The 19,519-nt window shown below is 38.9% G+C and overlaps 1 protein-coding gene across 3 annotated transcripts in view; it reads left to right on the top strand.

The window, feature by feature from the left end:
* The window catches only part of PPP2R5E (protein phosphatase 2 regulatory subunit B'epsilon), a 143,474-nt gene that overhangs the window by 73,417 nt on the left and 50,538 nt on the right, over positions 1 to 19,519 (top strand). For all 3 annotated transcript variants that reach the window (XM_045822271.1, XM_045822270.1, XM_045822272.1), the window contains one exon: positions 3,025 to 3,221. In XM_045822271.1, coding sequence (XP_045678227.1) covers positions 3,025 to 3,221 — 197 coding nt within the window. The remainder of the gene's footprint in view (positions 1 to 3,024; positions 3,222 to 19,519) is intronic.

Here is a 19,519-nt window from a genome sequence, read left to right as displayed (position 1 = left end):
GGCTAGAGAAGAGAGAGAAGGGGTTCGGTATGATCCTTTATGAGCGGGACATGTTGGAGATTAATTTGTGCTTTCCTTCTGCATTCTTCCTCTTCTCCCTTTGCACATCCCTGTTCTATGGAGTATGGTATATTACTCTTGCCTCTCACTGAGTCTGAATGCTGCGTGGTGGTGAAGAGTCCAGACCCTGAACTCAGTCTGCCTGAGTTTGAATCCTGTCTCCACTGCTTGCTAGCTCTGTGACTCTGGGCAAGTCGCTCAATCTCTCTCTGTCTTGGTTTTCTCATCTGTTAAATTGGAAATAGTACATACTACATAGGGTTGTTTGGATTAAATGAGATGTAATATGTGGAAATGCTTAGAATAGTACCCAGTATATGTACCCAATAGAATTCAATAAATGTAAGATGTTACCATTGTTCTATCAGGCAGCTAGCCTGTTTCACATTTGTCTGTAATGTTACATCATTTGGATAAGTAAAGAAGACATTTTAATGGCCTAACATTGAAAAAGGACTAAATGTTAACTGCATACATTTTTTAAAATAACCAAATATATGAATCTCTTGCATATTATTGCAGTGACTGCAAAGATTAATTGTGGTTGTCACTGCTTCACTATGGTTTGCTTTTTGGAGAAAAGGTTATCATTTACAGATGCTTTCCTAATTCATGCATGCTGAGTTATGGAGTTCTCCATGTGGCTGGTCTGGTTTTTAAGCTGTATTAAAGTTATACTGTATCAAAAATAAGATTAATTAAAATTTCCCCTGAAGATTTTAATGTTACATCAATAAGCTTTTTCTTGTTCCCTATACAGCATCAAAACTTACAATTAGCTTCGCGGTATGGGGTCCTCTTTAGAATTTAGAGAACTTTAGTAATTAACCATGATGGTCCTGTGCATGTAATTAGCCATTGATTAAAGGTATATAGTCATGTTCATAAGCAGCCTTTAGTTTTTGTTTATTTATTTTAAACATTGAAGTAGGTACCAATCAGAAAGAAAACTTGGTCTGACTAAATTTAGTTCTAGTTTTGAAAGTGCTTAAGTCTAGGGGCCTAGAATAAGACATATCTCATGGCTTAACTCAGATTCCAAAGTCTTTGACAGTAAGATACTGTACATTGGGCCTCTGGGGAACTATGGGGGTAGTGGTGGGAGCGGAAACTCATTGGTTAAGAATGATTTCCAAATTCATAACTTGTTTTTGTCAAGAGTAACTGATGCTATATATCTTCAAAAATACTAACTACTTCTTGTTCTCTTATATCTTATCTGTTAGAGAAATCCCATGTTTTTAGGGGTCCTATCCACTCTCACTTAGGCTTACCCTAAAGTCGATGTCAGTAGGCAATGTCTTGGGGGAGTTATCCATGACATTCTGAATACTAACCCAAGGGCTAGCACTTGGGTTGTGGGGTGTAGGAGGGGGAGGCGGCTGTGGAGAGGCTTCATGTGGTCCCTGTGAATAGGAGGAGCCTAGCCCTTACTCCCTTCTGCTGGGGCTGCTGTTGGCTCTAAGGTGAGTGCTGTTAGCTGTTGCACTGAAGTGCAGGGAGCAGGTGGCCCATGCTTTGAAGCTGCTGGCAAGCATTTACTGGGAGGGTGGCAGCAAAGGGTGCAAGCTTGTTAAAGTCCTTCATGAATGGAATAAAGGGAATATGGGAGTGTGGTCAGAGACACAGGCACTGTGCCCAGCTCCATAACTCATTCATTGCGGGACCTCAATGATTGTCTTTATTTTTCTTTTTAGAAAATAGAGAATAATAATATAATACCACCTGCTTACCTCCAAGAGTGTTTTGAAGATTAATGAGTTAATTGCCTTGGAACAAGGCAGCAGAGCTTAATCTGGTCACAATTTCATTGCCTTTCTAGGGAAGCTCCAATTTGGGGGAATAAAATAGTGGAGAGAAGGTAGGAATAGAATGGCTGTCTGCAACTTACTGTATTTCAAGTTCAACTATAGATTAGGGTCCCATTTTAGCTGGGGAATTTTAACCTAACATTTCTAGGTATATTTTAGAAATAACACAAAACCAAATGTCTGGCCTCCTGTTTGTGGGAAAAGAATAGATGTTTGTTCTGAGAACATATTAATAAAGATGTTAGTGGTTTTCTCCCACAGTAAGGAAAGAAGATGGGTCAAAAGAGGGAGCATAGATTTAAGTAGAGATTGTTATTGTCCCAGTGCTGATGTGCTTTTTTTTTTTTTAAAGATTTATTTATTTATTTATTTTTAGAGAGGGAAGGGAGAGAGAGAGAGAGAGAGAGAGAGAGAGAGACATCAATGTGCGGTTGCTGGGGGTTATGGCCTGCAACCCAGGCATGTACCCTGGCTGGGAATCAAACCTGGGACACTTTGGTTCCCAGCCCGCGCTCCATCCACTGAGCTACTCCAGCCAGGGCTTGATGTGCTCTTTTGAGAGAGTTGGTATTACTTCATTTTGTTGACTTTTCAAGTTTGTTTGACAAAGAAACTTCATGGATATCAAGCCAAAACAAAACAAAAAAATATAAACACGCATGCACATACACACATACACACACCAGTTACTTTAAATACCATGGATGTCAGCATGAAATTAAAATGAATCAACTGACATTTCTGCTTTGAAGTTTTGGGGTAAAACTAATTTAAACCAACAGTGAAAACTTCTGGCTTTTACCTTATAATGGGAAATTTGACCTTTTTCAGTGTTTTTGGCTTAAGGATGTTGACATTGGGTTGTTTTTGGGTTAAAATTTGCTTCAACTCTCTAATGGCTCTTGGGATTTTGGTCAATCTTTGGTGTGGAATAACAAATGCTGTAACTGGTGTTGGTATCATGTAGCTTTTCAAAGACAAGGTCTCCAAGGTAGTGGATATGGTATCCCCTCCCGCCATGTGTAACTGTTTTAAAAAAACACTGTTGTCATGTGAATTTTTTTTGAGCTTGCTTTTGAAATAACTTTCACAGAGAATTCCTGTTACCTAGAAATTGATGACAGACTTACACCATTTCCTTTTTTTTTCTTAGACGTTCCATCCTCAGAGCAGCCTGAACTGTTCCTAAAGAAACTTCAGCAGTGCTGTGTCATTTTTGACTTCATGGACACGCTATCTGATCTTAAAATGAAAGAATACAAGCGCTCCACTCTTAATGAACTGGTGGACTACATTACAATAAGCAGAGGCTGTTTGACAGAGCAGACTTACCCTGAAGTAGTTAGAATGGTGAGTTTCTTTTTTTTCGCCGGGGACACTTTTAAGCACCTTCCGTAGCAACTCGCAGGTGTATTTATTGCGGGAGTCAGGTCGCTTGGAGGTCACCTCCACACAAGAGAGCCAACCTTCTGAGAGCTAAGCACAAGTAGTCGGCACAGTACTAGAAGTTGAAGAGCATTGTTTTATGAGAATGAAACCCAGAACTTTTCACCTGCAACAGTATTGGAGGAATCAGTGACTTCAAACTATGAAGCCAAGACTGCCAGGGCTTTATTGGATTTCTGGCCTTGGGAAAAGAGCAGACACAGGAGAATCAACAAAACTTTTAGATCTGTGTTTGAAAAATATTCAAGCCTGTTGGATGTCTTGATTTTTCCCCCTCCTTATTCATTTTGGTATATTAGAAATGGCTTTATGCTTAATAAAATGTGATTGATAGAATCTAGTTAAGCCTCTCTTGGCTTCATAAGCTAATTATTCTCTTTATACTCTTGAAATCAGGGATGATGTCTTTCATTATTTTTGAACAGTGTCTTGCACTTTGTGTGGTTGTTAGGAGTTAAGAGAAGAAACATTATTAACATAATGCGAGTAATTCTGCTCTTATTGTATCAATAATTATATTAGTTTTTCAAAAGCTGAGCTAAAATATGGTTCTCTGTTAGATTTCTGTGGGAGAGTGCCCTTCTTTGGCATCCTGGAAGATCTGGGATCTATAGAGTGCACACTATTTGGGTGGGATGGGTGGGGGCCGGGCTGGTCTGCTAACTGGTGAAATTGTGCTTCAGTGACCCAGAAGGGTCAGTGTGTATTATCATAACATGAGGAACCGTGACTGATGTGTGAAGGTCATTTTAGCATATCCAATGTATTCCTCAGATCCATATCTGAATGTGTATTGCATTTGTGGTTAATTTATAAGAATATAGGACCAGAATGTTTTGTAGGTTAACTAATAACATGTGGCTCTTGAGCAGTGGTTCTCAACCAGGGTGTGGTTTTGCTTCCCAGGGCACTTTGGAAATGTCACAGCCTGTGGTGGGACAAATGTACGTACTACCAGCATCTAGTAGAGAGAGGCTAGAAATGCTGCTAAACATCTTAATGATGAACAGCCCCCACAGCAAAGAATGGCGTGGCCCCACAGTTGGTAGTGCTGCTGTTGAGAAGCCCTGCTCCAGAGCTTGCATGTTGTATAACCTCTTAACCTGGTACTTAGAATCTTCTCTAGTACCCTTGCCTTCTGCAGAGGATGGTCCCTGCTTTTAACCTACCTGTGTCCTCAGCCAAGAGATATCCACTGTTTATAACTTCCTTCTACATCTTTATACAGATAGTTTATGCAAATGTCAGCACATACAAGCATATATGTATAAATCTTGTTTTTTGTAAACACAAATATGTACATACTTTCTCTGTAACTTGCTTTTTTCACTTATCATTATATAATATATATCAGTAAATATGAAGCTGCCTCATTCAGTTTTTAGCTCCACAATATCTCATTGTGTGGAGGTGCTGTAATTTATTTAATCTGTATTCTGTGAATTTGCTGATTGATTTTTCTTTCTTTTCTCCCGGTTTTTGGACTTTCATGTGTCATCCCCCCCATTCCCCCCAAGCCCCTCCACTAATTCTGATTCTCCCTTTCCTGTCAGGACTAGGCTTAAAGTGCTACCACAATTTCCTGAAAAAGCCCAGAGTTCTCTCCTTCCTTAAGTTCCTCAGCAGCCCACCCATTTGGGTTGGGTTGTTCTTTCAGCTAACTAGTTCATTTGTTGCTTTCTATAGAAAATCTTTTCACATGTTTGTTTGATTTTTCTTTTTTTTTTTTTTTTTAAGATTTTATTTATTTAATTTTAGAGAGGGAAGGGAGGGAGAAAGAGAGAGAGAGAAACATTAATGTGCGGCTTCTGGGGTCTGTGGCCTGCAACCCAGGCATGTGCCCTGACTGGGAATCAAACCTGCGATGCTTTGGTTCGCAGCCTGCGCTCAATCCACTGAGCTACACCAGCCAGGGCTGTTTGATTTTTCTAATTAGACTCTAAGCACTTCTAGGCAAGAAGTGTGTCTCAGACATCTCTGTGGTCTCTTAAGGCCTCCTAGCTCGGGCCTACCTGCAGTTGTTTGGATGAGTAAATGAACCCTCTTAAAATGTGAGCATTTCAGACATTGGAATCACTCTTAAGATAGTGAATGTCATTGGATTCTACTCAGTTTTTAAACCTGGTATTTGGCATAATCCAAAAATTCTTTCATTCTTAGGAACCAGCATGGTCGAAAACCAGCTTTGGTCTCTTAAAGGAGACCATTTTCTCTTCTCCCTTATTATCTCCCTGTACCCCTCTCATCCTACCCTTCTTCAAAAAATTTTTTTAAACGATTTTATTACTTGTGTGTTTAAAATCTACTTGAGCCCTATCTTAGGAGGATTTGTATCTGTAGCATGTGTGGTATTCTAGGCACTAGAAAATTAACTTTCTTTCTGGTAGTTTATGGTCCTCAGAGGTATAATTTATTTTTTATATCATGATTTGTAAAATTGCTAACTATTAATTTTACGTGGCTCTTAGGCAGTCCAGTGTATTCACAGAGAAGGAGGTAGCGTGTAGAATAGAAGGGACTTTGGAACTACACAAACGTGGTTCAAGTGTCAGCTCTGGCCACACTTGCTTCGTTACCTTGGATGAAACCTTCCATCTTGGGAGCCCTCGGTTTTCATGTGGTGCTCAGAGGAACACAGGATTGGGGGAGAGGTGGTCAGAGTCTCTCTCACCCTGCTCCATAAATACTCCACCTAAGTAAAATCGTTGTGCTTTTGTTTGTACATGAAAGTTCTCACCATGTCAAATATACACACAACCTAGTAAGCAGGATCCTTACCGCTCTATAAAAATGGTGGGAACCAAGTCCCCACTGAGGGTGACCTCTACTCCTTTCCTTTTTGCCACTTCTGAGCACCTCGTATATGGAAATTATGGTGCTTCTACTACTCACCTTCCTTATCCGTGTCTTACTTGCCTTTTGAGCATTTTGTGAGGATTTACAATGATTCGTGTAAAGCTCTCAGAACAGTCCCTAAGACATAGCAGACATTCAATTAATCATATTGTTACTTTTTAATGATTTTGTTATTAGATACTTGATCTGACAATTACTGGTGGAACTGAAGTTCCTGGCCATGGACTGAACATGCTCTATCAGCTAGATGTGTGTATTCCATTGCTTCAGTGGTTCTCAAGTGCTGTAATTCCAAGGTGATCCTGCCCATTGAACAGTCCCTGTCCCTCCTATTCCTCTTTCCTGTTGCTGAGAAATGAAACTGCTCCACCAGGGTTACGGGGGAAAATGGTACTGCTTTTTTTAATAAGATATCAATGAAGTAATAACTAGGTTTTAGACACCAGCACGGGTAATGACATGATGGAATGTTCTGGTGTCAGCATTATTACCAAAAAAGCTTTTGACGCAACCTCATGGGAACTAGAATTTGAGAATTGCTATTCGTATTAGGGGAAGAAAAGAGTGACAGATACAAGTAATCTATGAGTTGTGGAAGCCATTTTTAGCATTTAAATGAAATCTGGATAGCACCTACCAGCTGCTAGAAATAAGAAAGAAAAAGCAATTATGTGCAAACAAAACAATATCGCACTACTTCGGGTATAACTTACCCGAAGAAGAATAGTGTGGGGTAGTGTGGGGTAGTAGGAAGAGCCCCAGACAGAGAATGTGGAGGTCACTGTCCTTATTTTTCATCTTCCACTTAACTAGTGGTGAGATGTTGGGTCAGTAATTTCCTCTTTAAACCCCAGTTTCTCCTTTTGTAAATGTGGAGGGATTCATAATGGTCTCTCACATCCTTCCAGCTCTGAAAACTACCAACTCTTTTGGTTAACACAGCCTAAGAAATTTAGAATGGATTCTGCCATTCTTGAAGTTTACAAACCATTGTCCAAAGTAGTTGCTTAAGTGAGTGGTTTGTCTTACGTGTATTTCTCGTGGGGTCATATCTGATGGAAAAATGAGAATCAGGACTTTCAGTTCATTGAGCTCTGGCACATTCTGCTTTGTATCTTCTCAAGTGTCAAGCTTCTGTCCTGGAGGCAGTAATTTTACCACATGTGCTCATGTTTTCCTTCTGGTTCTGTTGCCATGCATCCACTTGAAAGGTCTTTCAGATTTCTGACTCTTCCAGTAATCCTATGTTAATTTTTTTTTACCCAAACTCCAAATGCTATTTATTTTGCATTCTTTGTATTTACACATCTTTCTTTTAAAAATGCCTCTTGGGGGTAGTTCAGATGTGAGCTGAAATTGCATTGGTGAAGACATTGTTTTGGTTAACTCCAGGTAATGTTTACTGAATGACTTAGAACCACACACTTTCACATTTTGATGATAAAAAAAGGGCAGGACCCTGCTCTGTCAACAGGCTCACAGTCAGGCAGAGAGGATACTCATGTGAACAAATGAGATAATGTCATGTATGCATTAATAGAAGGCGAAGAAGGAGTAGAGAGAAAGGGTGATTAACCAGAGGTAGGTAGGAGTGGTGGAGGAAGGCTGTACGAAGTGAGTTAAGCCTCAGTAGGGTATTAAAGGTGAATGTGTATTTTTCAGGTGGCTGAAATAGTGTCGAAAAAGAGAATTATGTGATACAAAGGACTTCCCCAATCCCATGATACAGTCACAGAAATGCTGTGATATAGCATGATACAGTCACAATAAGCTGTGTTGTTTCAGTGTTGTGTGTGTGTGTTGGGGAGTGGGAGGAGGTGAATGGTGCCAGTTGAAAAGGAGATGCAAGCCAGATCCTGAAAGAACCTCCCAGAAAATGGATAGCCATTGCAGTTTTAGATTTAGTCAGATTTAGAATCCAGTGACAGTGTGTCAGAGAGATTGGGGGTGGGGTGGGCTGCAATGGAAGGCAGAGGAAGCTACAAAGAGAGGTACGGGATTGCTGTGCTAGAGAAGTTGTGGACCGCCTAAACCAAGCACAGGTGTGGAAGTAGAGAAGGAGAGGAAAGGATGGTGTTTGAGACTAACTTAGGAGGTAAGATTGAAGCTGCTTAGTGTTTGTGGGGTTGTTTGGGGACAGTGTGTGAGGGGATGGGGTCTACGATAGCTTTGGGAATTAGGTAGTTTGTGGTGCTGGTATTTGAGAAAGGTACAGCAGGAGGGAGAGCAGGTTCTGGGTGGAGGCTGATGAGGTGATTTTTTATGTAACTTGGAGGTTTTGGGAAACCTAGATGTGGAAAGCTGGAAATAGATATTGGTAATTATCAGCACACAAGTAGGGCAGGGTAGAAAAACTCCAAGTGATGGCGGAATCACTGTACGTTAGTGCAGTGGAAGAGCGCGTGAACTATGAGGAGGCTGAGATGTGACTGTAGATAATGATTGCACGCACACTGGTGGAATCTTGGCTATTCCTTGATGGAATAGAATCCTACCACTTCTGTCCTGTAGAAAGTGTACCGTGTGCACTGGTCGTTTGCTGTTGTTATTTTCATATTTTGTCTCTGTGACTTGAATTTTCTTGGTTTCAAAGTCTGCCCTGCTCCTAATCTGTGGTTAAATCTCTGTATACTGCAAATCTTAAAAACGTGGTTTTCCAAAGCTAAGTACTTTTAAGATAAAAATATGTTGAATAATTTTTTGTCTTTTCTATTGAAGTTTTTCCTTGTGTCCTTTATATTGTTTCTTAGCCACCCTTAACTTTGTTTCTCTCTCTCTCAAATTATGCCCTGTCATTTGGTTATCTAAGTGCTTTATCTTTTATATATTCTTTGATTTAACTGGAAATCACAGCTCTGGTTAGGCTTTTAATAGAATAATGTGGTTTTGTAGAAAATTATGAAGTTGCAATTAAAGGTCTCAGAGTCTGCCTACACAGGAGTGCTTTGTTAACTTCATTACATACTCTGTTGGCTGAAGGACAGAGTTTCTTTTTGTAAAATAACAACTATCTAAAAGTAGCCCTGGGAATGAGAGCTACTGGGGGAAAGATGAAATTTCCATTTTTCATCTTCTTGCATCTGATAAAGAATATAAATATACATCCTGGCCAGAATGTGCTTTGGAGGTGACTCTTCAGCCCCGAAGGAGATAAGGTCTGTCAGTGTGAGCCACTGAGGGGGCTGTAGGCTGCTGACACGGCTGGAAGTAGAAATAATGGAAGAGAGTGGAGTGGTGTCTGGGAAAGGCATTTAGGAACTGAAGTTAATGGTGAATTTTCAGGGTAGGATAAGTCTAAAAATGCTAGGACCTGAGAATTAAATTAGAAAGAACTCCTTGGTACTTAGAAAAGAATAGAAGGTTATGACCATGAAGATCGCCAAAAGACATTTTTAGAATGAGATCAGGGAGAATTAATTCACTGCTCAAGGTTAGGAGCAGATTGTTACCATTTGTAATTTACCAGAGGGTAGAGAAACTGGCAGGCACTTTGTCCTTTCCTTAATTACCATCTTAACTATCACACTGTGTTTCTTTAGTTAATACTCACCAATATTCATTTAGCATCTCAGGGGATCCATAGATTGGCTTCATGGGGTCAGTAGACCCTCTAATGTTGGCTGCAAAATTTTACGTGTTTTTTTGTGTGTACTTTTTTGGTAGAAGAGCACAGGTTTTGATTAAATTTGCAAAGATATATCTGACTTCAAAATGATTTCAGCTTGGTTTTACCACATGTGCTGTGCTCTGCTAGCTGCTGCTTTGTTGAAAAATACAGGATGAGATTGAAATTCCCGTTTATGGCAGTAACCAATGATTAAAAAATAAAGTTGTTAAAATGATTTCACCAGTGAAACCATGTGGGTCTGGAGTTTTCTCTATGTGAAGGTTTCTAGTAGTGAATTCAATTTCTTAAATACTTATCTTACTCTTCAGATTTTCTTTTTCATCTTGTGTCAGTTTTGGTAGGTTATAATAGTTACACAGTTTAGCATTGTAGTCAAATACTTAATCCTCAGAGGTTCTTCACAAAGGTGTGTATTAGTGATTCTTACTTTTTCCCTGCCTTACCACACTCCCTGTCAGTGTAACGAGTGCATGGTGATTGACAGTGAGGAGGGCTGTGTCGTTAGAACACCCCTGTTCTGCCCATAACCACGATCCTTGAGATGATCCTGTTTCCTGTTCTCTAAGTTGGTGTGCTCCCCCCAGGCCTCCTCTCGCTCTGTCCCACCATTAGAAGCAGGCAAGCTCTTCCAGCAGCCAAAGGCATCCCTAAGTTGCTTGGTTAGCCTGAGTTTGCAGCAAGAGAGTTAGATGATTTGAACATCCCTCCATTTCCATGATGGACCTCAATCCTTGGAAGCACTTACGTGTGTACAGTCCTTTTCCTCTTTTTGCTGCCCTTCTTGGGGTGGTGCTGTAGACAGACAGACAGACCTGGACCCGGTCCTGCTACTTACTTATCTGTGATCTTAGACGATCCTAACTGTCTTAAGCTTGTTACCCCACTGGTACTTTTTGTAAGGCTGTTGTGATGTCATTGTTATCATCATTATTCATGTTACCACCTCTCCTTCTTCTAGACTTACCTTTTTCTTTAGAAAGATTAATCAGGTTTTCTAGTTACAGTGAAGTCTTGCCAGCCTGAAAGATTTTAGTCTCTTCAAGGTGACTTTCCATATCTTTTCTCTGACATTTGGTTTTAAAGTTTAATTCTCTCTGGGAAATTTTATTTTCAATTCTTTTTTTCTTTTTTTGGAGGACCTTGTAAATCTGCATGTGTCTCTGTGTATAACTATATGTACATATGTATATATACTGCCCTTCGTTAACCTAAATAAATTTTTTCAAATGTTTTCCCCAATGTTCATGTCCCTACTATATTAATAATTTATATAACTAATATATAAGTAATTCTCTCCTGCAAACATTTTCTCTTGTGGAATCTGACAGAGATTTTAATGTGTTTAGTTTTTAGTTATATATGCTAAGGAGCTGGTGTTTACTCAGGAAGCAACTAAGCTAGTCATGATTGCTGTTTGCTTCATTTACAAGCTGTAGTCCTTCTGGCTTAACTGCATTACAGGTTGTTCAAAGTCGTCAGTATACATAAAATTGTTTGACAGCTGTGACTTGTCCGGCACTGATCCATCCAATACTATTGTCTCACTGTAAGGACAGTGCTTCTACCTGTCCCCTCCTGTTCCAAGATAACACCAGAATTTTGCAGAATAAGTTACATACAGTACTGTATTCAAGTTCTGGTTTCTTTTTTTCCCCACCTTTTAATTTAACCTTGAAACTGAAAATATGGTTATAGGTATACACAATACTTTTGGGAAAATCTATCAAGAAAATGAATGATAAAATGATTGGGAAATATTTCCCATGTAAATGGGTCTTGGATAATTCTAGTACTTGGTGCTAATTTATATGGTTCAGCCGCCTCTGTACTGAGGAGAGACAGAAGTGAGAGAGGGATATATTTCTTGGTTGATTCTCTCAGGAGAAAAAGCTGTTTATACCACAGTGTAAAAAAGGAGAAAGCGTGTGTCCTCAATATGAAATTCTCAGAGACAGTGACGCTTGAGGCAAGAATTCAGCAAGAAAACAACGAGCAGGTCATTTTCAGGAGGTAGTTGGCTACTGATAGATGTGAAAAGTCAAATTTGATCTAGAGATGAAAACAAGAAATGAGCTATCCAGTGACTCCTGCGGAGGAAGTTGCCTCTGGAAAGTGATAAGATAAAAGACTTACAGTAAAAATGCCTTTCCAGTGATGAATAGAGCAAGATGGGGGTTGGCTGGGCCTGGAGGAGAGTAAACTGGAAAGACCAGAGCCTAAGGCAGTGGCAGGTCCTGGCCAGAGCATTGCCAGGAGAGCAGGGGAGACACACAGAAGAGAGGATGTTTCTGAATAAAAATAGGACTGGTTACAACTTCTTGGTAAGTTGGAGAACAGGTTTATTTTTTAATAAAATGGATAAGCAAGATCTGTTGGAGAATATGCTGTTTTCTGACCCTTCAGAAATATAGGTAACAAACAGGGAGTAGGGGCTAGACAGACTGTGTTAGGTATTAAGTGGGCTGCTTTGAAATGCTGTGGAATTCCCTTCCCGAAGAAGGTAAGGCCTTCATGAGAGAGCCTTGGGTAGAACACTCTGGAATAATGTAGGCCTAGACCTCTTCCTTTTGTGGGACTCTTGGCTTTTTCTCTTGGAAAATTTGCGAGGCTTAGATAATAGAGAAGGTCTGGAAAATGGTGTTTTGTGTTTGTATTGACAGTCAGGTGTTAGGTGGGTAATCTGTTAAACCCTGTTCTGAAAAGTAGGAGTAGTTATCTGAGGGGTAAAATAACTGGAAGGCAATGATCTTCACATGCACATTTGAAGTGGAAGCTTACGGGGTTGGTGGACAGTTCCTGCCCCAAGGCCCTCTCTTGGCTTCTTTTGGAGGAACTTACATCCATACTCTCTGCCTTTCTCTCAAGATGAGGCCGGCATGCCTCCGTGAGGCCCAGGAGGGAGGGCTGCCTGTCCTGCCCTCCCTCGGAGTGGCCTATTATTAGTGACCTATTATGAAGCAGTACTATCAGGTAAGAAGTAATGTTGTCCATGGTCAGATGTAGTTCAGGTGTGTTTTTGTTTTCATGACTCATCAGCTAGCTCAGGGCTTTGTTTTAGTAATGAAGAGCCACAGAGAAAGAGATTCACACGGTAAGGGACAGCGAGTGACTGGGCAGCATTTCCTGTTTGTTTTTGGTGATTAGAAATAAGACTACACATTCAATAGTCAGAAATGTATTATCAGGAGCCTCAAGTGTTTTGGGTGCACACGCTTCTGTCTTTTAGTTCAAAATACAAGAGATTTTAATTTTCTTTCAGCATTAGCTTATTTTGAGCCATAAAGTGGTCAAAGTAGATGTTAAAATAGATGTGTTCTCAAAAAAAAGCCCTGTATTGTTACTGTTTTATCAACTTGTACACTTTTATTCTTACAGAAATCACTTAATTTACCAGCTTTAGTACCTTTTAGGACCTACAGTCCCTGCACAAGGAAAGGTAGCAAACACCTGGTGTGACAGGCTAGCCGGTGGGTGGGGCCTGCGTGCTCGACCGTGACCCCTGGCAGTGCGAGGGCCTGCTCTGTGTTTATACACAGTGAGCACTGTGACTGTCGGAGTGTTTACACCTCTATTCTTGGATTCCAAGATTTAATATCAACAATCACCACTTTTGGATTCACTACTACATTTCCAATTTTGGAGACAGTACAATATAGTTGTTTCTGTGTGTGAAATATCATTTCCCTGCAATGGTTTTGTGTGGGAATAACAGACTCCAGAGAGAATTAATTTAATTCTCTAGAGAGAATTAATTTAACATCACTGTCACCATTGCAGCAGGTAAAAAGCTGCTTACTGTTTTCAGAAAGTTTAATCTTGAAATAGGAGCCTACTGGAGTGGAGGGTTCATGGTTGGAATTTGTGGGCAATAAGGTGGGGGAGGCAGGAATAGGTCTAGGTTATAGAGGTTTTGGCAAACTAAATAGAATAAGTTAGACTTGATCTTATAGGCAGCAAGCAGGAAGTTGCTAATATTTTTGAACAGGAGAGGAAATGTAAATGATATTCTTCTTTTTCTTTCTTTAACCCCCCACAAAGAAAGTCTGTACCCTTCTGCCAGCTCCTGTAAGGAGGTTTAGGATGGCAGATTTAACCCAGGCTGGCTGATGACAGAGGGCTGTTATCCTAATCTTGTTAAGTGGTGGCAAAGGAAGAGGAAATGGAGAATATGTCAAGGACTCACCATCTCCTACATTTTTTTTCCATGTGCTTATAAAAAAAAAGTTGAGGGAAAAAATCACCTGTAGTTTGATTATTTAAGTTCAATCATTGTTCACATTTTGGCCATTTTTTCCTGGTTTTATTTTTTTTTATGAGGTTTCCCCCTTAAATGAAAAAAAAAAAACAAAAACAACAACCCAAAAACAAAAAACAAAAACAAAAAACCCCAAACCCTCCAAAGGTTTAGACAGAATTGAGAAGATGAGAATAGAATTCCCTTTTGGGGGATGTGGAGGTCAAAGAGGATGCGATTGGGTTTGACTAGATTAAATTTGAGATCTAGCGAGATGTCAGAACTGCTCTGTATATAACTGGAAGTAATGGAACTGAGACATTTATGTGGCCTAGAAACAGAAGTTATAATAGAAAAGGTGGCAGAGAACTGAGTATTGAGAGGAGAGGAGCATGCTAAGGATCTAGCCTTGCTCTGCCTTGAGTTCTGGTGCTGATATATTTATATGTTGAGATTTGTTTACTTGTTCATTAGGCGAAATGATGACTTTGAGGCATTCATTTAGTTTCTGTGCACAGTATGCCAAGATCCAGAATGTGCTTTACTTCCTATTTTGTTCCACACTAAGAGCTTATGTGGTTGATGCTAATTCTGAGAAGGAAAACTGATGAGGGGTCACTCACATTACCTTGGCTAAGGTTAGAGCAGCTGCCACTGCTGGTTTTCTTGTGGTTCTACTGGATTCTTTCCCACTGAGATGGGATTGATATATTTGCATAAGAAAATTAAATTATTTCAATTAACATGGAATAGAAGAAATAACTTAATTGGAAATAATCACTAACTTTTGAGTAAATAGTGGGAATTGAACACATGCATATGTTTATTACTACCTATACCTCCTGAAATCACACAAAAGTTAATGGAAAGAAAGCTCACAAGAAGAAAGCAAAATGCAGAGGAGATCTCTGAATGAACATGTTGGAAACTAGTAAGTGAATGAACTGTGGTCTCTATTTTGGACGATCAGAGAAGGCTGAACACTAAACAGCAAGCAGCAAGGGAAGTCTGGGAGTACCCAGCTCACAGCACATTAACTCGGAGAAGTTCAGAAGGATACCTTTCAAAGTAAGGGTGCTTGGGGGCAAACATAGGAGACTTGACGGAAAGTTTGTGTGAGAAGTATCTGGAACTCCTAATCCTACCCTACTGCCCCCATACCAGGCAGCCAGGTGACTGCATGTCTCAAATTGCGGCAAAAAAAATGGAAGGATTACTCTCTTGAGAGGCTAAACTGGAGGGAGTCTCAACTTAGGGACATTAGGCACAGCTGGGAGCAGTGGGCGCCTTTTTGAAAGTAGGGGGCACGTTGGGAACATCTGTCCCTTTCAGCTCCCAGTTCCCTCGCCTCTAGTCAGGGACAGATGATCCTTCTCTGGAGGGGAAAAGACCTAAAGACACCAATGAAAGGAGGGTTCCCAGTGGGGTGAAAGGGCGGTGGTGGGTAGGAATAGCCCAGGCAGCCTCCCACTGCTCAGCGGCAGCCTTGCACAGAGTTCCCATTTTAAACGTGACTGGAAGTGGCCCTGTAAGAGCACAGATTTTCTGGCGTTGATGCCTCTCTCCTGACACTGTTGTGACATTGGTGCTGTCAATTAGTTTTGCATTTATATAAATGTACAAAGGGGGGACTCAGTTCAGAGATCTTGCTCTTTCCTTTGGGCCCCTTCCCGATTTCTCTTCCTGCCCTCGTGGCATCTCTGTCTGATGGGCATGCGATAGGAACAGAACGGTCCTTTTCTTCACACACTTTCTTTTGCCTCCTTACAACCAAATGTTGATGTATTTTTCAACACTGTGCCTTGTATTAACATTTGATCTGATTTCAAAATCTGTTGACTTGGTTTTTGATTTCTCATGGATGGATTCCTTTCTTCTATACAGTTGTCGGTGCTCTGATCCTCTTAGAAACCGGATGCCTAAGGCAGCACTTTTCCACCTTTTGTGCCTCATGGCACACATAAACTAATTAATAAAATTCTGTAGCACACCAAAAATTATATGATTTTTTGCCAATCTGACAAAAAATATAGGTATAATTTTGATTCATTCATATTGGATGGCTATTATTGTGTTGGCTATTGTCACTTTTTAATTTGACATTCTAAGGGAAAAGAGGTCAGTGCCCCTGACTAAACAGTTAGGTATTGCATGTTTTAAAAATTCTTGTGGCACACTGGTTAAAGACGGCTAGCCTAAAGAGATCAAATTATTTTCAGAAAAAATTATTGTATGTTAAATACAGTTATTCCAGTTGATCATAAGAATTATTAACTAGTTAAGTATTGCTACCAGCGACATCAGTAATAACAATGAAAACAGATTCTTTAGGTCTATATAAATCTGAACAGTGTGTATACCAAGTAGATTTTGAAAGAAATACTTGAAAAAGGAGATATAAGTAAGTAGAAATGGTGACATCCCTGAGAGTTAGGAAAACAGTATGTGCTCAAGTTTTTATTACCTTAGTCTTGGTTTTTTTGAATTTCACTGCATGTTTTCAAATTCTAACTAGGCAGTATAAATTTTAAACTTCTTTTTTATTTGTTTCTTTACTGTTAATCCCTGTCTCCCATTGATTGCTATGTATTTTTTATCATTTTAAGACGTTTCTTCTGTCTCACTTCAGAAATCAGCTTTAAAAGAATAGCTGCTCTGTTCTAGAAAGCCCTGCTAATGCAGATTTAAAATATGACACTGAATGTGCAACAATAAGGTTGTACTCATTGACTTTAGAGATCTTTTAAATTTTCTTCTAGATTTCCAGATGCTCTAAAACAAACCTCACAACTGTCACAAGTGCATGTTTCTCAGTCACATGTAAACAGTGCACTCTGTCTTTGGTTCTGGTTCGATGACTATTTTCTCACAAAGGTGCTTTTATGGTAAAAGTGTGGACAGACTTGTTGGAGGGCTTGACTACCCCTGTGTATCACAGTATTTTAGTCTGTATTGTGTTGCCGAGACCAGTAGTTGTGGCAGACAAGGGCATCGTGGACATCATTTGGGCTCAATGAATCATATCCAACTCAAGTGAACATAATTTGTAGTAATAACTTCTGGAAAGCCTCGTCTGAAAATTTTTATTATATTGGTAACATTACATAGCAGTGACAGTTATATATTATCTTGGAGAATAAAGTTAGAACTATAGTTGATGGCTTATGATGTAGGAAGTTATACTGATCCTCTAATTAAATTTCTAATCTTCTCAATAAGGTCTTTATGTTAGAATAAGGGATTTTAATGTTTTCACAAGTTAAGATAACTTTTAAACAGCCATGTATATTCATGTAGATGGTGAGGATTAAAAAGAGACTGCACACCTACTGTGAAGTAGAAACTACAGTACATTTAGTGCAGTAATTAAAAGATGTAGTTTGGCTTTAGAAACAAATTAATGATTGAACAAATTGCCAGTAAATTAAATTAAGTCCTAATTGAAAGTTTAAAAATTTTGCCATTTGTTCCCTAATCAGAGCATTAGCTTAAAAGATATTTATCTGCTCTGATTCTAAGTCTCTTGAGCATAATTACAGATGCTTTGGGACTTTTCTTCTTGTTCTTAATTTATCAAGTTTAGAAGTGTATTTACCATTTGGATCATTAAAAATTCTTAAATTTGGTGTTACCAAAAGTAACTTGATATTATACGTATGTTGTTTATTATTTATGACTTTTACGCAATAAAACAAACAAGGTATCTATACAAATTTTATTTGAATTTTAATTGTTATCCTTAGAGTTTTAATATTTAATACAAATTCTAGTATATTTGGAATTAGTCTCTCTTTAAACATCTGATTTGTATAGCCTTAAAGTAAATTTTGCTTATGTTCACATTTTTTTGTTTTGTATAAAATTGTTTTTAAAAATTGTAGTCATGGAAAATGTTGAACTACTCTGAGGTTTTTGTATTTTCTGTCAGGATTTAGTTTTACCATATCTATTTAGATGCATCTATTGAGCTGATACAAAATACCATGAGAATAATGCACAATGACCTAGCTTCAACATTGCAACTCAGGAATGTTACTGAAATTATTATTTGGATGAGGTCTTAATGCAGTAGCACTAAAGAAATAATGACACTTTTAAATTTGCTTGAATGTTCTCTAACATCATTCATTTAGTTCTTTTTTGTTAGAAAGTTTACTTTTTAGATATACACTCAAGAAAATTGATTGTATAGCTTTGATATCATTATATTTGTATTTACATTTTTTTTGTAGTATTACATAATTGTAAGACATTAGTTTCACACATAAAAGGTCAACTGGTTCATCTGCTTTTATCTCAGAAAGATGCCACCTAATCATCAAGAAAGTAGGATTGTAAAGCACAGAGAAGTTGATTTAAGTTACCTTGTTATCCTGTAAAAGTGCTTCTCCAATTACATTATGTCTGGTTTACCTAAGCCTGAAATAATCATAGTGCTAACAAATATATAACTAAGAAATGGAAACCATTCATTTAATAGTTTCTTTTTAATAACTCTCACTGTATTGTCCTGACTGTCTGTCTGTTCAGGGTTAATCTTGGTATATATTTATGAGTAGCTACAAGGTACTAGCTACATTCTGTTCTTTTACAATTTGCTAATCATTTTTCTTACACAACAACAACAACAAAATGTCATCAAAATCATGGGTAAAATTAGTAGTTCTATGGAGATAAATGGACTGGGGACAATGAATTGTTTTTTGTTTTTTGTTTTTCCTATAGTAATTTAAATAACTATTTAAAAATAAGAAGAGTTGTATTTTGACATTGCAAGTCAAAAGTTATAAGTTGTTTGCTTAATCAAAGCTTCATGAAAATGTACCTAAACACTTCTTCCTCTTTTGCTTATTGGGCTAGGCACTTGAGAACCTTTTAGTTCCTTCTTTCAAATTTGGCCAAGACTTTGAAATTTATTTTTCTGCAGCATACTCAGCAACAGTCAGCAGTAAACTAAAACACAGAAAATAAGAGAGCAGCCCGCCCTTCAAAGCGAGCAGCTGCAGGGCCTGTACCTTGCCTTGCCTGCGGCATATCCCCTCTCTCCCTCCTCCCCAGCTTGCAGCGCCGCCATTCTGAGCCACAGCCCAGTTGTTACCAGAAGCCCTGCTTAATTAGTACTGGTGTTGTTTTAGGGTTGTCAGATTTAGCAAATAAAAACACAGGACCCCTAATTACAGTTGAATTTCAGGTAAATAACAAATATTTAAAAAATTTTTTAAATATATTTCGATTATGCTATTACTGTTGTCCCATTTTTTTCCTCCGCTTTATTCCCCTCTGCTCTGCATACCCCCCACCATCCCCTGCCACCAGCATCCCTCCTGCCCTTAGTTCATGTTCATGGGTCTTACACATAAGTTCTTTGGCTTCTCCATTTCCTGTATTATTCTTAACTTCCCCCTGTCTATTTTTAAAAAGATTTTATTTTATTTTTAGAGGGGAAGGGAGGGGGAAAGAGAGGGAGTGAAATATCAATGTGTG

This window comes from Phyllostomus hastatus, unplaced genomic scaffold (assembly GCF_019186645.2).
Source record: "Phyllostomus hastatus isolate PE091 unplaced genomic scaffold, TTU_PhHast_1.1 phas_scaffold_501, whole genome shotgun sequence".
Classification (NCBI taxonomy): Eukaryota; Metazoa; Chordata; class Mammalia; order Chiroptera; family Phyllostomidae; genus Phyllostomus; species Phyllostomus hastatus.
This window is presented reverse-complemented; position numbering and strand designations above follow the sequence as displayed.